This window comes from Plectropomus leopardus, chromosome 24 (assembly GCF_008729295.1).
Source record: "Plectropomus leopardus isolate mb chromosome 24, YSFRI_Pleo_2.0, whole genome shotgun sequence".
Classification (NCBI taxonomy): domain Eukaryota; kingdom Metazoa; phylum Chordata; class Actinopteri; order Perciformes; family Serranidae; genus Plectropomus; species Plectropomus leopardus.
Window position 1 is genome coordinate 15,165,063 of NC_056486.1, and position 15,572 is coordinate 15,180,634.

The 15,572-nt window shown below is 42.1% G+C and overlaps 2 protein-coding genes and 1 long non-coding RNA gene across 4 annotated transcripts; 1 reads left to right on the forward strand and 2 right to left on the reverse strand.

Moving 5' to 3' along the window:
• The first annotated feature begins 917 nt into the window (after window positions 1-917).
• LOC121962655 (adrenodoxin-like) lies at window positions 918-11,309 on the forward strand. Of its 2 annotated transcripts, XM_042512889.1 has the most exons (5): window positions 918-1,417; window positions 4,835-4,959; window positions 5,200-5,329; window positions 6,928-7,083; window positions 11,223-11,309. In XM_042512889.1, the coding sequence occupies exons 1-4, from the start codon at window positions 1,284-1,286 to the stop codon at window positions 7,034-7,036; spliced, it is 498 nt and encodes a 165-aa protein (XP_042368823.1). In that variant the 5' UTR covers window positions 918-1,283; the 3' UTR covers window positions 7,037-7,083; window positions 11,223-11,309. The 2 variants fall into 2 exon arrangements, with proteins under 2 accessions (XP_042368823.1, XP_042368822.1); XM_042512888.1 differs by lacking the exon at window positions 11,223-11,309 and having other exon boundaries at window positions 6,928-7,753.
• LOC121962656 lies at window positions 5,336-6,970 on the reverse strand. Its single transcript, XR_006107152.1, has 3 exons — window positions 6,888-6,970; window positions 6,444-6,561; window positions 5,336-5,611 (listed from the first exon to the last, which is right to left on the reverse strand). It is a non-coding gene; the product is annotated as an uncharacterized LOC121962656 (long non-coding RNA).
• Window positions 7,840-15,338, reverse strand: LOC121962654. Its single transcript, XM_042512887.1, has 3 exons — window positions 15,206-15,338; window positions 13,799-14,706; window positions 7,840-10,792 (listed from the first exon to the last, which is right to left on the reverse strand). The coding sequence occupies exons 1-3, from the start codon at window positions 15,297-15,299 to the stop codon at window positions 10,040-10,042; spliced, it is 1,755 nt and encodes a 584-aa protein (XP_042368821.1). The 5' UTR covers window positions 15,300-15,338; the 3' UTR covers window positions 7,840-10,039.
• Window positions 15,339-15,572: the final 234 nt, after the last annotated feature.

Sequence of the window (15,572 nt, forward strand, 5' to 3'; positions counted from 1 at the left end):
ATTTTCGGATGCTTCAAGGATTTAAGGACGTCTCTAGGACTTTAGGACGTTTCTAAGTCTTTAGAGTGTTTCTAGGTCTTTAGGACATTTCTAGAGTTTTCTGACTTTTCTAGGAGGGAGGATTTTATGGACGTTTCTAGGATTTAAGGACATTTCTAGATTTTTAGGACTTTTTTAAGATTATCGGATATTCTTAGTAGTGTATGAGGTTTTTATGCTTTTTTATGCACTGACATTGTATGTATACAAAAAGTACAAAAACAATTTCCAGTTTTAATCACTTTATTTTTAAAATTGTTGGGGGGGCACCTGGCACCTTGTCAAGCTAAGTAGAGTATCACTGCTGTACATAAACAAAGTACAAGGTTGCTTGTGGCATCGGATTTCATTTTTCCTTCTCCCCTTGGCAGGAGAGAGGAGTGTGGAGGTCCAGCTGTGGGGAGCTCTGACCTTTCTTAAGCAACACTTTTGAGATATTTGTTTCTTTTCACGCGGCGACACGGCGGGGCGGTGAACGTCCTCATACATAAATCTGCTCTTACCCCGCTCTGCCGGCTGACGCTGTAACTCAAAACGAGCATAAAAAAAAAAACTCAGGCGCACCCTCATTGGTGAACTTTCAGCACCGCACGTTGGACGGGAACGGAGCATTTTCAAGCTAGCGACGATTAATCCGCAGCTGACAGGAACATTGTCGGCTCGGCTTTCAAAATAAAAGAAAAATCCTGCTAATGAACGGAAAATTGTGTCTTTTCATCAACAGAAATCTGGTTTATAAGTTCTTATATTAAATAAATGCTTAAATTTTAACCTCAGTACGGTATGTTGATCGAAAAGTCGAAACACGGCGACCTTAAAAGCTTTTATTTTTAAATCTACACAGGAAGTTGCACCTTGCCCTCTCTGACTCTGTTTTCCTCGGTGCTAATACGTCGGTATGCCTCACGTTCGCTGATTGACCACCCGGATCAGGTGTGGAGGTAGCCGTTAGCACCTAGCAGTTTAGCATTTTGTAAAATAGCATTTTTTTTTCAAATGCCAGTCGCGTAATTTATGTAACGTCAGACCCTAGTTTACTCATGACGCAATGACCGTGACAGTGATAGAGTGACTTCTCGCAGCTAAAACAAGCTAGCTCGGCTAGCCAAGTTAGCTCGGCGGTCAAGCAACTTCGGGTCTCAAGCGAAAAGCCGAGAGCTCGACGAAATTAGACCGTGACTGCGTCTTCAGCGGCTAGTTTCTTAACTTTTTTATCAACTTGTCGTGTGTGGCGTTACTTTAAAATGGCTTTGGTAGCGGCGCTAAGAAGACTGGCTCATGCTAGGTTACGAGACTATTCGTGGAGGACGGCGGCGGTGACTTCGGGTGCTTGGCTGACGGCTCAGAGGAGTTTCACCACCGGCACACAGTCTCTGAGGTACGTAACTTTACGTAGAGCCCAGATACAGCGCGATATTGAACCTTAAACGTCCGTACGGTTAATATATGTCTTGTGTGCACGGGGCCAAACTCCATTTATAGAGCACGGGTGACCCTTTTTATCAGCGCGCGCACACCTGGCAGGAGGACAGGTAATTAGTTTCTCAGGTGGTCTCGTTTACGTTAATTGACACTTTAGGAAAAAAAAACAGCAAAAAGCATTTACTTTACGTTTTAAATCATACAATTGTTTGTTCCTGCAGACTCCAAACTGTTTTTTAAATGGGGGCCATATTAGATAATGTTAAAATAGATGTGGGCCAGCTGCTTCTGGCATTATAGGGTTGTTAATAATTAGTGTAAAAATAACACAAACTAACTGTTTCATCTCCAAGTGATAAAGTATCATATTTTCTTCGTTTTGACATTGTTTCTTTGCTGTGTTCATGTATCCTACCTTGCAGGAAATATCCGGTGTTAGGTAACAGTTGGTTTGTTTACTGTCTGTTTATGAAAACAGTAGTTTCACCTACTTAGTTTCTACGTGATGCTTGTCTTTAAATTTTCTGATTGTCCTGCCATCATTTGGTGATTAGAAATAAATGCAATGATCTTGCTTGATTGGCATTGTGTTTATCATATATTACATTTTTAAAGACAGGCTGAGGGCCACAATTGGCTCCCAGGCCAGAGTGTAACTTTTCTTTGTGTTGCATCACTAAAGTGTCACATTTATGAAAGTTTATGAAGTTTGGTGTGAAATATACCAAATAAATTGTCTAGAATATCTACAAATTGACTTTTGTCGAGAAAAATCACCAAATCCCTGAAGGAATTATGGTAGGCTGAAACACTGATCAGATTAGGATTTAGGTATTAATGAAAATAGAATAGAAGAAGAAGGCTTTATTTAAAAAAAAAAAAAGCTTCACCTATAGTTTAACTACATTCAGACAACCTAATTAGTTCAGTATGCATAGTTGTATACATTATAGCGCAAATATCATAGGTATCTAAGTAGGGAAAATGTAAATAATGAAAATCAAATATCGCACAAATGGAAAAATGTATTGCTCTAATACATTTAGTTATTGCACAATGAGATACAGTGCAAAATAGAAAAAGGAGGTTAGTTGGGCTGCACAGTGGGTGTGAAAAAAGTGTGTGTTTGTGGGGGTGAGGTGGGCATCTATAATTGTGCGTTTTCACTGTGAGAAAACAGCAGTTTGTGTGTTAAAAAGAGCAACAGAGTGGCGCTTTGTAGGTTTAACCTTGCATGAAGCAATGACTGAGGTTAATGTTATCCATCTTTCTGTTCAGGTGCAAGGCTTTGACCGAGGCTTACTTCCCAGGGCCAAACAACATGCTGAATTGCATAATGCCGAATTGGCCTTAAACTGGTCAACACCGTCCCTGTAAGCTTACGTCAGGAGTGCGCAGCTGGCCCTGACCTGCTTGTAACTGTCATGTTCAAAAATCCACTTGGGTGATCTAAGTTTCATGCAGGGATTTTCCAAGTCTGTGCATGTTTTAGTCTTAAAAGGTCACGTAGTGCAGGAGACGGGATGGAGTTTGATAATTGCCATAATTTTTTAAGCAGATTACACGTTGTTCTCCAGGAGGTCATTGAGTTTAATATTTATGGCCTGGGAAGTCAGAAAAAAGTTTTCTAAATGTGCGTCAGGGAAACTTAAATACAGGGTCACTTAGCAGAAATGAAGTGATTTATTAATTAACGAAAGAATTGGGTTAATGAATCTTGTTAATTTTCTTTTCCAAATCAGGACAAAATAAAGCGTGTCAGTGTGGTGTTGTCATATGTTGTGCTATTTATTTGCAATGTGTGGGAAGAGTAGAAAGATTTGTTATGTACCGGGTTCTTAAATCGAAAATGTAATTTAAAAAAAAAAAAAGAAAGGGAAAAGAGCATTGACTGCAGTTAATTTTGACCACTTGACTGGCAAAGTTAAGCAGATGAAGAATGTTAACCCTTGACCTTGTTTACGTTGAACAGAAACGTTCATTAACTGCACAATGGACAAATGTTTCATTCAAAAGTGATAAAAATAAAAACACAAGGCATTTTGTCCACTGGCCGAGTGTTCAGCAGCGAAAACTTCTGGTTTAGCATGTTTTTTTGAAGAGTGTCTTTTTGTAGGTATTTAATGTACAAAAGCTGAAAAAAAGTGATTTTTAAAATGATATTTGAATCCTAATTTGTCTCACGAGAGACCCAAATTACTATCTTTTTAAGTTTAAACCTAGTATCATTTATAAATAACATCATATTTTTATTAACAAACAAATAAATTACGTCTTTTTATGTGGTAAAACTTTGAAAAAAGTCTTCTGATAATGTATACTCACTGCCACATAGGAAACTATTTTCAATTTTCTTGCTTTGTCTCGAATCATGTTCGGAATAATCTCCGGTGCTTGTTGTTTTTTTGAGATGTTATTTTAATTATTAATACATATGAATTAATGTCTTCTCTAATATTCAGAACAACAAAGTCATTTTTGTTGTTATTGCTGTTTTGTCCAACCAGCAGTCCAAAACTCTAAAATATTCTAGAATATAAGACAAAGAAATACAAACAGTCCTCACATTTTTAAAAAAATAAAAATCAGAAATACCTCATCAAATCCGGGGCGATTTTGGTTTGTTACAGTTGCTCTGATGTAAATTATAGAAGTATAAGTACAAAGTATGTAAAACATACAAATAAAACATGCGCAATATGTGACAATGTTAACACTAGTATATAAAGTATTAAAAAACTAAAATATATATAATGTGCCAAGTGTGTAAAAAAAAAAAAAGAAAAAAAAAGTGCCTGATGCTACAATACAATGTACAAAACTATTATGTAAAGTTAGAGATTTAAAAATGGTTGTATAATGCCACAGTATGAAACACAATTTATGCATAAGGTTCAGCTCTAGATTTGTCATTTACAAAGAGGAAAAACTACAACGTTTCAAAAACGTAGCCTTTGATAACAATTTAAAGGGGATGAAATTCTCTGCATGTGGTGGCAGATGTGTATATGTCTTACTATACGAGTAAAACTACTACAATGTTTAGCATTTCCACAAAGCTGGTCTAATATGGGAGTAAACAGGGCTTATTGAAACACAGAAGACAGTATAGATTATTTTATGTAGTTTAAAGTTTCCCAAAGTGAGATTTTGAAGCACTTTGGCATCTTTGTTAACATTGTAGTGATGAGTTTTGACCACAAGAGGGCAGTGAAGTTTGGTGGAAACTGCCAGGGCTGCAGGACCAGTTTGCTTGCAAGCTTATTAAATGTAAACTAAAATTGCATGTTGTGTGTGTGTGTGTGTGTGTGTGTGTGTGTGTGTGTGTGTGTGTGTGTGTGTGTGCATGTGCGTCTATGCCTGTGTGTTTCAGGTCAGACAACAAGGTGACGGTCCACTTCATCAACAGAGACGGGGAGAAGATCACAGTGAAGGGCTCGCCCGGAGACTCACTGCTAGATATTGTCATTAATGAAGACCTCGACTTTGACGGTTTTGGTATGTAAACACACACACACACACACGTTATTGTGGGACAGACTGAGATTGAAAGGTTGCGATTGGTGTAATCAGCAGGCTCTCTCTTCTTACTCACTCCTTTTATCATCCATTGTTTACATTTCTCGCCAGGACATCAGCGCTCCTCTCTGGCATGATTGGACTTGTCTTACTCTGCATTGAGAATCATTACTATATATCCTCTGCAATGGAGGTACAAACGTGTGTGTTTGGTTTCAGGAGCGTGTGAGGGAACCCTGGCGTGCTCCACATGCCATCTGATCTTTGACGAGGAGGTCTACAAAAATCTGGGGCCCGTCACAGACGAGGAGATGGACATGCTAGACTTGGCCTACGGCTTGACTGACACGTAAGGAGCATTTTTCTTTTTTAATCGAAATTATTAACATTTGTGAGTGGCAGCGCATTCACTCAGACAATACCTGTTAACTGGATAAATGCATTGTTTTTTATGGAAATGTGCTGATAAAAATAATACCGTCTTATCCTTTAAAGAGAGGGATGGCGATGCTGCTGAGATAGTTCTGTTGTGGTCACGAGATTAGTAAGAGTTAATCATCCGGGGACAAAGGAGTGGACAGCCCCTCCGCTTACACCATCATCAGCTTCAGTGGGCGCGCTGTTAAAGGAGCTGCAAATACAACAGTGACATGTCATCACCTTATAATTATGTATTAATTAAAAAAAAAAACAATTGTGCTTTCTTTTTAAAAAATGTTACTCAATGCATTATTTCATCTTGCTTTTTAAGATGCTGTAATCTATAATATATTAACCCTCTGGTATCCTTTTTTGCTTTTGTTTTGGTAGTCCTTTTTTGGCCGTGTCATTGCATATTGCGTGTTTTTTTTTTTTTTGTAATTTAATTTTTTCTCATGGGTCCATAATTCGCCGAGTCCAAACATACTACCACATGAGGCCATTAAGGACAAAAACTAAATAGCTTCCCCCTACTTTTTTGGGTTAAATCTTTTAATCAGCTTCACTGTTGATTAAAACTACCAAATATTTAAACATTTTGGGGATTAAGCCCTTTAAATGCCAGTTTGATTACATGATGTCACTTTTGTTGTTTTTTTCTGAAACAAACAAAAATCTTTTTTTTTTTTCATATAACGATCTGAGTATTGTTCCCATACGCTCAGATGTACGTATGTAGTCTCTAGGCGTCTTCGTTCTCCTCTCTCCTCCCACCCACTCCCCCCCCACTCCCTCCGTCAGATGCCTAGAGACGACATACATAGCAATTAAGGCACCTAGAAACTTTTTTTTTTTTTCCCAAGCATTTTTTAGTTAGTCAAATTTTGACATACTGTAAAATGGCATTTTTGGACATGGTAAATAAAAGGATTAAAGGCCAAGTATGTTTTTTTCCCTTTTTTACCCCTTTTTTTTTTTTTTTTCAAAGAAAGAAAACATGATGATGACACTACTAATACACTAAACATAGTCATAGAGCTCACCATCCAGGTTTTACTTTGCTGTGCTTCTCATTGGTGCTTTTCTGGGGGCTTTACTTAGTGCGGTCATGGTGCAGGATGGTCAAAGTGGACCGCGTCATCCATCGCTGTGTTTCCCCACCTGTAGCAAAGACGGATTAGAGGTCTGCTACATTAAACCATTCATATAATGTGAATGGAATAGATGGGGATCAAAAAACAGAAACATCCACAAATAATGATGCCTTTCTGAAAAGTCACGGCATGCTTTAACAGTGTCGTGGAAAAGTCCATTCAGATGAATCAAAAGTGATATATCGCAGAAAAGCATCTCCCGAGCATGTGGGTGGGGTGTGAGACAGGAGACGTAAAGGATTATGGAGTGGAGATGAACTCAGTAGAAAGAAAGAACACACGATAGAAGCCGAACTTCGATGACAGCAAAGACAAGACGACGCGTGTTCTTACGTCAGTTTCGAGCTCCTCTAGTAAACTTCTTTCCCCGCAGATCTCGACTGGGTTGCCAGATCTGCCTGACGAAGTCTCTGGAGGGCATGGTGGCCAGGGTTCCAGAGAGCGTAGCGGACATCCGACAGAGCAAAGACGGATCGTCCTAACCTGCGGATGGGAAATGTGGTGTGGTTGTGCCCGGTCAGAACTGAGGGTATGTGCACAGGGAAGACGGGGGGTGTAAATCTGTCCGCGCTGCTGTATCTGCTGGACTGTCTGTTCCTTTGTCCGTAAAAGCAAAACCTCCAAGTCACAGACGACTAGACAAGACTTTAAGAGTCAAACTGTAAAATCCCTAACCATTCGAGAACATCGCTGCCTTCGCGGTATTATGACAGAAACTCTAAGCTGAGACAAACAGCCTGGTGTAAGATTTCCCCATTGAACATCGGTTTGCAGGAAGGTCGTCATTTATCAACCCGCTGACTCAAACGTGTTGCTAAACACCTCTCGTTTTTTGTCTGTGACTTTGATCATCCCGCAAAGTGCATTTTTCTCCTCTTGCGAATATGACTGAATTTCTGTTTTGAGCGTAAATTCAGTCACATTCACTGACCAAGGCAGACAGCTGACTGCAGCCAGTGACCGACGCGTTTGTGGACAAATTCAACTAACAGTTCTCGACGCCTTAGAGGTTGGGCTGATGTCGACACCCCCGTTATTTTATTTTATTCAACACATATGTAAACCCCTACTGTAGTTGATCAGATCCATCATATAACGATTTAATCCCATCATGTGATTGTACATAGCTAGAACGCGCACATATATATCCATGTATAGAGGGAAAAATAATGTAATAAAAAAAAGAATCACCTTTCTAATGGCGTGTTGAACTGTCAGTTTTTACATGTTCTGCATTTTCTGTTGACCTACCAGTTACCAATAATGTTGACCAATAATTCGTTAATCAGGTAATTTTATTCGCAAATGCAGATTTTTAGGCTTATTAATACAGCGTATGTATACATTTATATCGAACGGAAGCACAGACAATATAATAAAACAACAGTCTGGTGATCTATTCAAACATAGTTCATATAGCTGCATAAAATATAAAGCTCGAAAAACATCGTTGGCAACAAATAAGGATCAAAACAAGGACTACAACTACAAATTGTGCGACTGTGTGCAATGTGCTTTAAAAAAAGATTTTAAGTGCTAATGCTGAGAAGCGTTTTAAAAAAAACTTATTTCAGAGTTTATATCATTTAAAGAGCAAAAGATTAACTGCAGACAACAGTGTGACCTACAAAAGTCAGTCCTGTGATATTTTAGTACCGTTTACCTCAGCGGACACTGCAGTTGACAAAATGTAGTCAGAACATCAGTAGCATCAACCAAAATAAGCCCAGACTTAGAGGGACACTTTTGCATGTTTTAATCCGGATTCTGTTTTCCTGTTTTGTGTCAAAGTGACCAATGGAGACATTTTTTTAAAATTGATTCAGTATTGAGAAAGACCAACTAAAAGTACTTACTTTTGCCACTTACAGGGGGGAAATTGGGCCCAAAATCTGCCCGGTTATCTTGTAGTGTGAACCCCGCTTAAGTGAATGCTACATTTACAGCAGCACACTGCTCAGCTTCTGTGCCAGTGTTGTGGGACTGTACTTTATTAATCCGAGGAGAAGGGTGGCTGGAGTGTGACATTTTAATTAAAAATAAATACAAAATACCACCATTGAAAGTGGGATGTTCTTTACCTAAGCCACACCTTAAAAACCATTGCTTTTTTTTTTTTTTTTTTTTTCCTAAAATGCCCTCCCCATTTTGCGGCACCCCTTCCCCCCTCATAAATAACGAACAGTCCCTATCCCTAACCACCGAAGGCGACTAAGAAACATGCAGAAAACACCTCGGCCAGTTAGAGTCCGACTGAGGTGTTTACATGACTTCCGATCGCATTATCTAGATGTTTCAATCTGATTGCAGTTGGACTCATGTGTTTACATTTACCGAAAAAGTTCAGTTATAGTCAGACTAAAACAATAACTAGACTTTCTCTAAAATCATTTATCCGTATTGAGCGTTTTCCACAGTGCAGTCTGTCAAATTAGGACTCAGTTAAAATGAGTCTCCATTAGTCACATCGACACAAACATGGGAAAATAGGGTCCAGTAAAATTAAAGTTTCCCTTAAATAACTTTTAAATGCAATTTTCCCTTTAAAACCACGAACTGTGAATAATAACAACCATTATCTACAAAACTCAGTTAAATTTGGAGCATATTTGATCGATTTAAGACACTAACAGAGCTGCATTTACACTACGGACCCAGTGAAAAAAAAAAATTCTAATTATATCCCAACGCAACTATTGTGAGTTCATTATTTTGTCAAGTGCCAATGCAGGAAAAGAGTGACGCTGATTAAACAGTGTAAAATTGTGTAGGCCGGCATTATAATCATTCGCTTTTAACAAAACGGTTAACATAACTATAGAAGTACACTGGGTACGCTCCTTAACCATTTATTAGCTGTAAGTAACAAATCTGAATTTTCAGACATAATTTAACTCAGGACAGCGAGAAAGTCATCTATGAGGCGATCCAATGATGAATTATTAATACGACTCTACATGCTCATGATAAAAGAAGGCAACAGCAGGTAGGTTTAATTGGCAGGTTTTAACTTTGGCCTTATATAGTTTTTTAAAAAACACATTTGTAACATTGCTTTAACGAACCCAATTAAGTCAAGATCAACTTGGTGCCATTCAGCATTTGATACGAAAACAGTCCTTTAAAGCGATAAATCTATCACGCCAATATCAATACGGTTACAAAGTAATGTTCTTCCTGCACGTGGAAATCCAGTCTCTGGGATATTTAAAGCAACAATGTTCCCTTAATGGCAATAAGCTCTCTGCAAATTTTAAAAAGTACCTATTTACTGTGTTAAATAAAACGTACCTGGTTGTCCTCCTGCTTGTGGTGGCAGAGGTCGCTACACTGCGGTCTAATGAAACGCTCGTAAGCTGCCGTGCGTCGAAGGTGCTGAGTGTACTTACTTATCATTTTATTCTCAGGGTGAAAACAGCAGCAAGTGTTTGTTGTGTGTATTTCAGTTAATTGTTGCGTCCGTCTGATGTAGTTTCCCGTCACAATCAGACATAAGACTCTTCGGCAAACAGAAGCTGGTCAAAGTCTGGTTCGGCTGAGGGATCGCAGCATCTCTTCAGCCACTCCCTGCGACTCTCCACCAGAGCGAGCGCCACTTGCTGGCTGCTCTGTGGGCTGCTGCGCGGGTGAGAGGAGAAATAGTCCTTCACTGCTTTGGCGGCGCAGGGGGAGAGGCAGAAACGGGCCTCTGGTGTCGCGCCCTGTGACTCCGCCTCAGAGACCTTCAGTCCCGGGTCGCTGGGCAGCCTGGCCCGTGTGAGGGCGGAAGCTCGCTCTACCACCTGCCTTCCCGGCTCCGACCCCCGCCGCTTTGAGAGCTTGGCATTGCATCCCTCCTCCACCGAGTGAGACTTGTGTTGCCTGAACAGGGACAGAGGCGGCCCGCTCTGCTTGTAGAAGACGGGCAGCGACGGCTGCGTCAGCTCGGCCACTTCGCTTTGAGCTGCACAGCTGGAGCTGCTGATGTCACTTCCTGTGGCGGTGATATTGAGCTGCTTCATGGTTAGCGGCGAGTCTGACTTGGGGAACAGCAGACTCCCTGCAGAGCGGTGGTGGGACGGCGGGCTGGATGATTCTGGTTTCAGGTGTCGGGGCTTGCTGTGCTCCTGGCCCGGCCTCCGTCCTCCTGCTGCTTCTTTTGAGGCTCTGCTGGGGGTTTTGGGTTGGCTGCTGGATACTTTTCGTCCTCCCCTCTCACCTGCTTTTCCGAGACTGAGCGACTTATCGGCGGCTCCTCCCTGTTTGAACACAGAGCGCATCCACGCTTAACTTTGACCATGTTGTTCTCAGAGGACCACTTACTGATGTTTCACAGCTTTTTACTGCATCTTTATGTTTTTGTGGCGCTGCCTTTAGTAACTCTGTCATCTCAGAACGGGTTGTCATTTTTTGGGGTAAACGCACGGTGGATGCACAATATTGGATTTTTTTGCCAATATCTGATATACTAATATACAATCTATATATCCACTTTTTTCCCCACTTAATTTGAGTGATCAAGTCTTTTCTGCAGAGGAATTAACATCATATTCTGCATACTTTTATTGTGAAGCCCCACCAGCAGATGGAAACATTGAATTCAATGCTTTTCAATGTATGGGATCATTTCTTGTATTGCATGCTGGCCGATGATGTTTCGGTTTCATTGTGTATCTGCTTTATTTCTAGGGTGGTCTCTGGGATGGATTCTCCGATCTTTCTCTGGCTGTTCTCTGGACCCCGAACCCGTCCACGCCGTGGTTTTGGTCTGCTGGTCAGTCGTCGCTCACGTGCTTCTCGTGCAGCTCCACCCGTGTTCCCCACAGCTGCTGTGAGTAAAGTCATACACCTCTCCATTCTTCTTCACCCGGGTCCTGTCCTACCGGCACAGATCTGAAGGTGTTCAGGGGTTTGCGTAACGTGCTGACTCGCTCTTTGATTATTCTGTTCCAAAACCAATAATCAGGATAATTTACTGGGTTTTTTTCATTTTTAAATGGAAAAACAATTAATTGGATCGTTCAATATGTGGCTTGTTCACTCTGTACGATGCCGTTCTCATACCAGTGGTGCGCCTGTCAAGATCTGTTTCCACTGAAAGATAAAACAGGCATTCAAATTCATTCTATTTATTTTATTAATGCCAAAATTTTCTCTGTAGTTGGTACACTGCACGCTGCAGGAGTGTCCACATGAAAGCGAAGCAATGTACGAGTGTGGACGCAGACAGAGCCAAAACACTTTCAGCCACCTAAAAAACACTTTAACTGTACACAACATGCTAATATATTTGTGGTGGCTGGTGTGTGTGGCGGTAGCTGACAATGGCTCCTGACACACACACACACACACACACACACACACACACACACACACACACACCAGCTGCCACAGCTAAATCATTGTGTCACTCTGTAGGAAACATTGTGCCACTTTACCTCTCTGACAGACAGTCAATCATTTCAGCTCCCCGACCTTCAAAACCACCAGACTCCACCGACAAAAGCAGTAAATTTAGGAGAGCGATAGAAGGACTTTATTTCCCTGTCACAAACTGCCGTCTGACGGAGAGGTAAAGCGAAGAAAATATTCTAAACTGATTTTTAACGTGGCTAAAATAGGTTTTGTTGCCGCACCGCCCACAGCGGTGCATTGCTTAGCTTCCATGTGGCACTCCAGTCTGCTTCTCCAAAACGGGGGCGTGCAGACTGCCATCTCCTGTATGTAACACTGCAGATGAGCACCTGATACAAGTCCACGTCAAAAGATCCAGACTGTGCCCTAAAGATCTGTGCTGGTAAACCCCGAGGAGGAAGAACGAAGAGGGACATGATGTTACTGTGACAGCTGTGAGGATTGTTGCCTGGTTACAGCGGGAGGGACCTGCATGAGAAACTCATTTACCGCTAAGGGGTCAAAGGTCGTCAACCAAGAGCCAGAGAAAGATCAAGGAGCCATCTGACCCCACTGTAGATCCTCAAATAACAGCTGATTAATGAGCCGGAGAACGACTGCTGGTTGACGTCGTTTTCAGGTCGCCGTGTACCGACGCTTTGGGTCGATGATCAGACCGAACCTCCACCCAAAGTGTCGTTATTTGACGACCTGCGAACGAGACAATCAACCAGAGTTTTCAATTAACATCGAAACTTCCCGCACGTTTCAAATCAAAAGCCTTCAAAAACAGCCGACGTGACATCCGTGCAGGAAGTGTAGTTTGACATTAGCTTCACAGCGCGTAGAAATATGTTGAACAGGAAATAACTGAATGAATGAAAACAATTTCCAAATCAGAGCAACAGAGGCGTAAGTAGATCAGGACTGTTTTCTACTGACGAAATCAGCGCAGTGGAAATGTGCTTCATGCTGAATTTATCATTACAGCTGCTAAACATGGAGGAAGTGAGCAGTCTGCATTAAAGCTGCAGTTGGTAACACATAAAAATAACTTTTGTCACATTTGCTGAAACTGTCACTACAACCACAGACATGAGAGCGATAATCTGTGATCAAGCAAATAAAAGGTTCCTCCTCCCACTCTGCGTGCTTTGAACGGCATCGGCTAGAATTACTGTGGCTCACAAAAACAACCAATCGGAGCCGAGGAGTCTCTAACGCAGCTGTCAATCATTTAAATCACCGCCTGTCAACTGTAGTTGAACCAGGCAGCGCTGATCAAATATGTATTGTCTATTTCTTACCTCAAATGTTTTTGTTTTAAATATTTTTAAAACTATTATTATTATAACTATAATTATTTTGTGATTTTACAATGCAACATCATGAAAAGACAATTCATAAAATCCTACTTCCCGTGTCTGAGGATTTTTAAGACTTTTTAAAGATTAATTTACGTCATCATAATGACAATTGAGGCCTTATTTTTGAAGTCATTCAATGCCTTTTAAGACTTTTAAGAATCTGCAGGAACGCTGACAGAGTAGGCAGAGGAAGTTTTGTTTTCACAGATTATCTGTCTCATTTAGTGCTTTGTAGCTGCAGCCACAGTTTCAGTCAACATGACATCAAGTTTTTTTTTGTTTTTTTTAATAAAAATGTACCAACTACAGCCTCACTGACTCACCTGCCAGTGACTGAATTTGACTCAACTCGATCTGAATGAACTAGAAATAATGTCTGCCTTTCATTTTTAATAATTAACGTTACCTTTTTATATCCACACTGGACATGAATGTTGAATTTCTATAAGCTGTTATTAAACTCTTATCATTCTAATAAAGAAAACCACAGATTATTTGACTCACCGCTGTCTTGTCGTCGTCTTCCTTTTCCAAGTTGTCTTGTTGGGTCAGTGACAGCCTCCGGCCTTTCTTCAGCCACGAGTTTGGGTGGAGGCCCCTGCAGCCTTTCAGGGTCCCCCAGTTGAGAGCGTCTTTGGGCGGGGAGTCTTTAGGGGCCGGCTCTGGAGGTCCAGCAGGGGTCAGAGCGGAGCTGATGGTGAAGGGTGCGGAGGGGACGGACAGAGGGGGGGAGCAGGACGGCGGCTGTGTCTTTGCTGGGTGGAGCCTCCGCCCGGTGGCCCAGGTGTGGTCGCTGCTGAGGGAGTCCAGAGAGTCCAGGGAGGAGCGGGTGGGTGCGGGGGAGGTGGGGGTGGAGGAGAGGCTGGGGGAGCTCACCTCTACTGCTGACCTCACAGCGTCCCCCCTCCTGCTGTGACCTCTGCAGTGAGCGAGTGTGCGGCTGCTGGGCTTCTTGGGGAGCTCGTCTTCACAATCTTCCTCCTCGGCAGACACGCCGTCAGTGTTCCCCGAGGTGCACGGTCGGAGCTTGGCCGCGTACGCTATCGCTGGCTCTGAACGCCGCCGCTGTCTGCGCCGACCATCCGGGGACAGGGAGTCAGGGGTGGAGGAGGTGTCCACAGCCGGTGGATCCTGGGCGGAGCAGGAGACGTCTGCGTCCTGCCTCCTTCCTCTGCTTCTCCTCAGGGGGTGTAAGCTGAGAGCCTGCGGGCTGTCCGTTTGGGTCGGGTGGTTCTCTTGGTCTGTGTCCTGGTCGTAGTCGCTGCCTGTGAGGACAGAGTCCAGGCTGCCTCGGAGCGCTTTGGGTCTAAGGTGCCGCCTGCTGCAGAAGCCTGGAGAGCCGCCACTGCTGTTGTCCAGCTCATTCTCCAGACTGTCATAGGACGAGTCGGTCAGAGGGTACAGCCACGAGTCTGACGGTCCACAGAGGACACAGAGGATGTCGGAAGACGGTGACAAACAAAATATTTGCAAACAACAGTGCAAATGGGGAAAAAAGCGTTCTGAGCTCAGAGTGAAGGCGTATTTAGTTTCTATTGCACATACTGTAGGCAACATTTTTGACCACTAGATGGCAGTGTGGTCACACGTCTGTCACATATTGTCACTTTCAGCTGATTTCAGCTATTTTAAAGTCACGGTGGAGGGAAAATCAATACGAGCATCAGTGCGGGAACACGATTCTTACGTAATTATAAGCACAGCAGCCCGTTATCAGAGAAGAGCACAAGCAGCAAAAATAAACCGCAATACTTGACGCTGTCATCATCAGCAACGTCATCAACTCTGTATATCGTCAGAAATAAACGCGAACATCACCCAAAGATACTGAATCGTTTTGGACATTTACTCGTTAACTGGATACGCATAAAGAAGATTTTCACCTCTGCAAGTTCGTAAAAACACGCGTACCTGATCCCATCTCGTCAGTGTTGAGTCTCTGTGGCGGCCCCCCGAACAGCGAGGAGGGCTCCTCTCCCAGAATCTGCTGACAGTGTTCAATCATGAACTTCACCAGCTCACACACCTGCAGCGCACGCACACACACACACACACACACACACACACACACACGAGGAACACAGAGGTCCATATTAAACTGATGGAAGAACAAAGATTCATTAATGACAACAGTGGAACTAAAATCTTATTCTGTCAACTCGAGGCAAATTCAAAGTTAGGGTTTATTTTAGTATTATTACTATCGCTGTTTATTTACTGTCTTGTCCTTATCAATAGCAGTTTTGCACAAAATGAAAACAACAGGATGAATCTATTA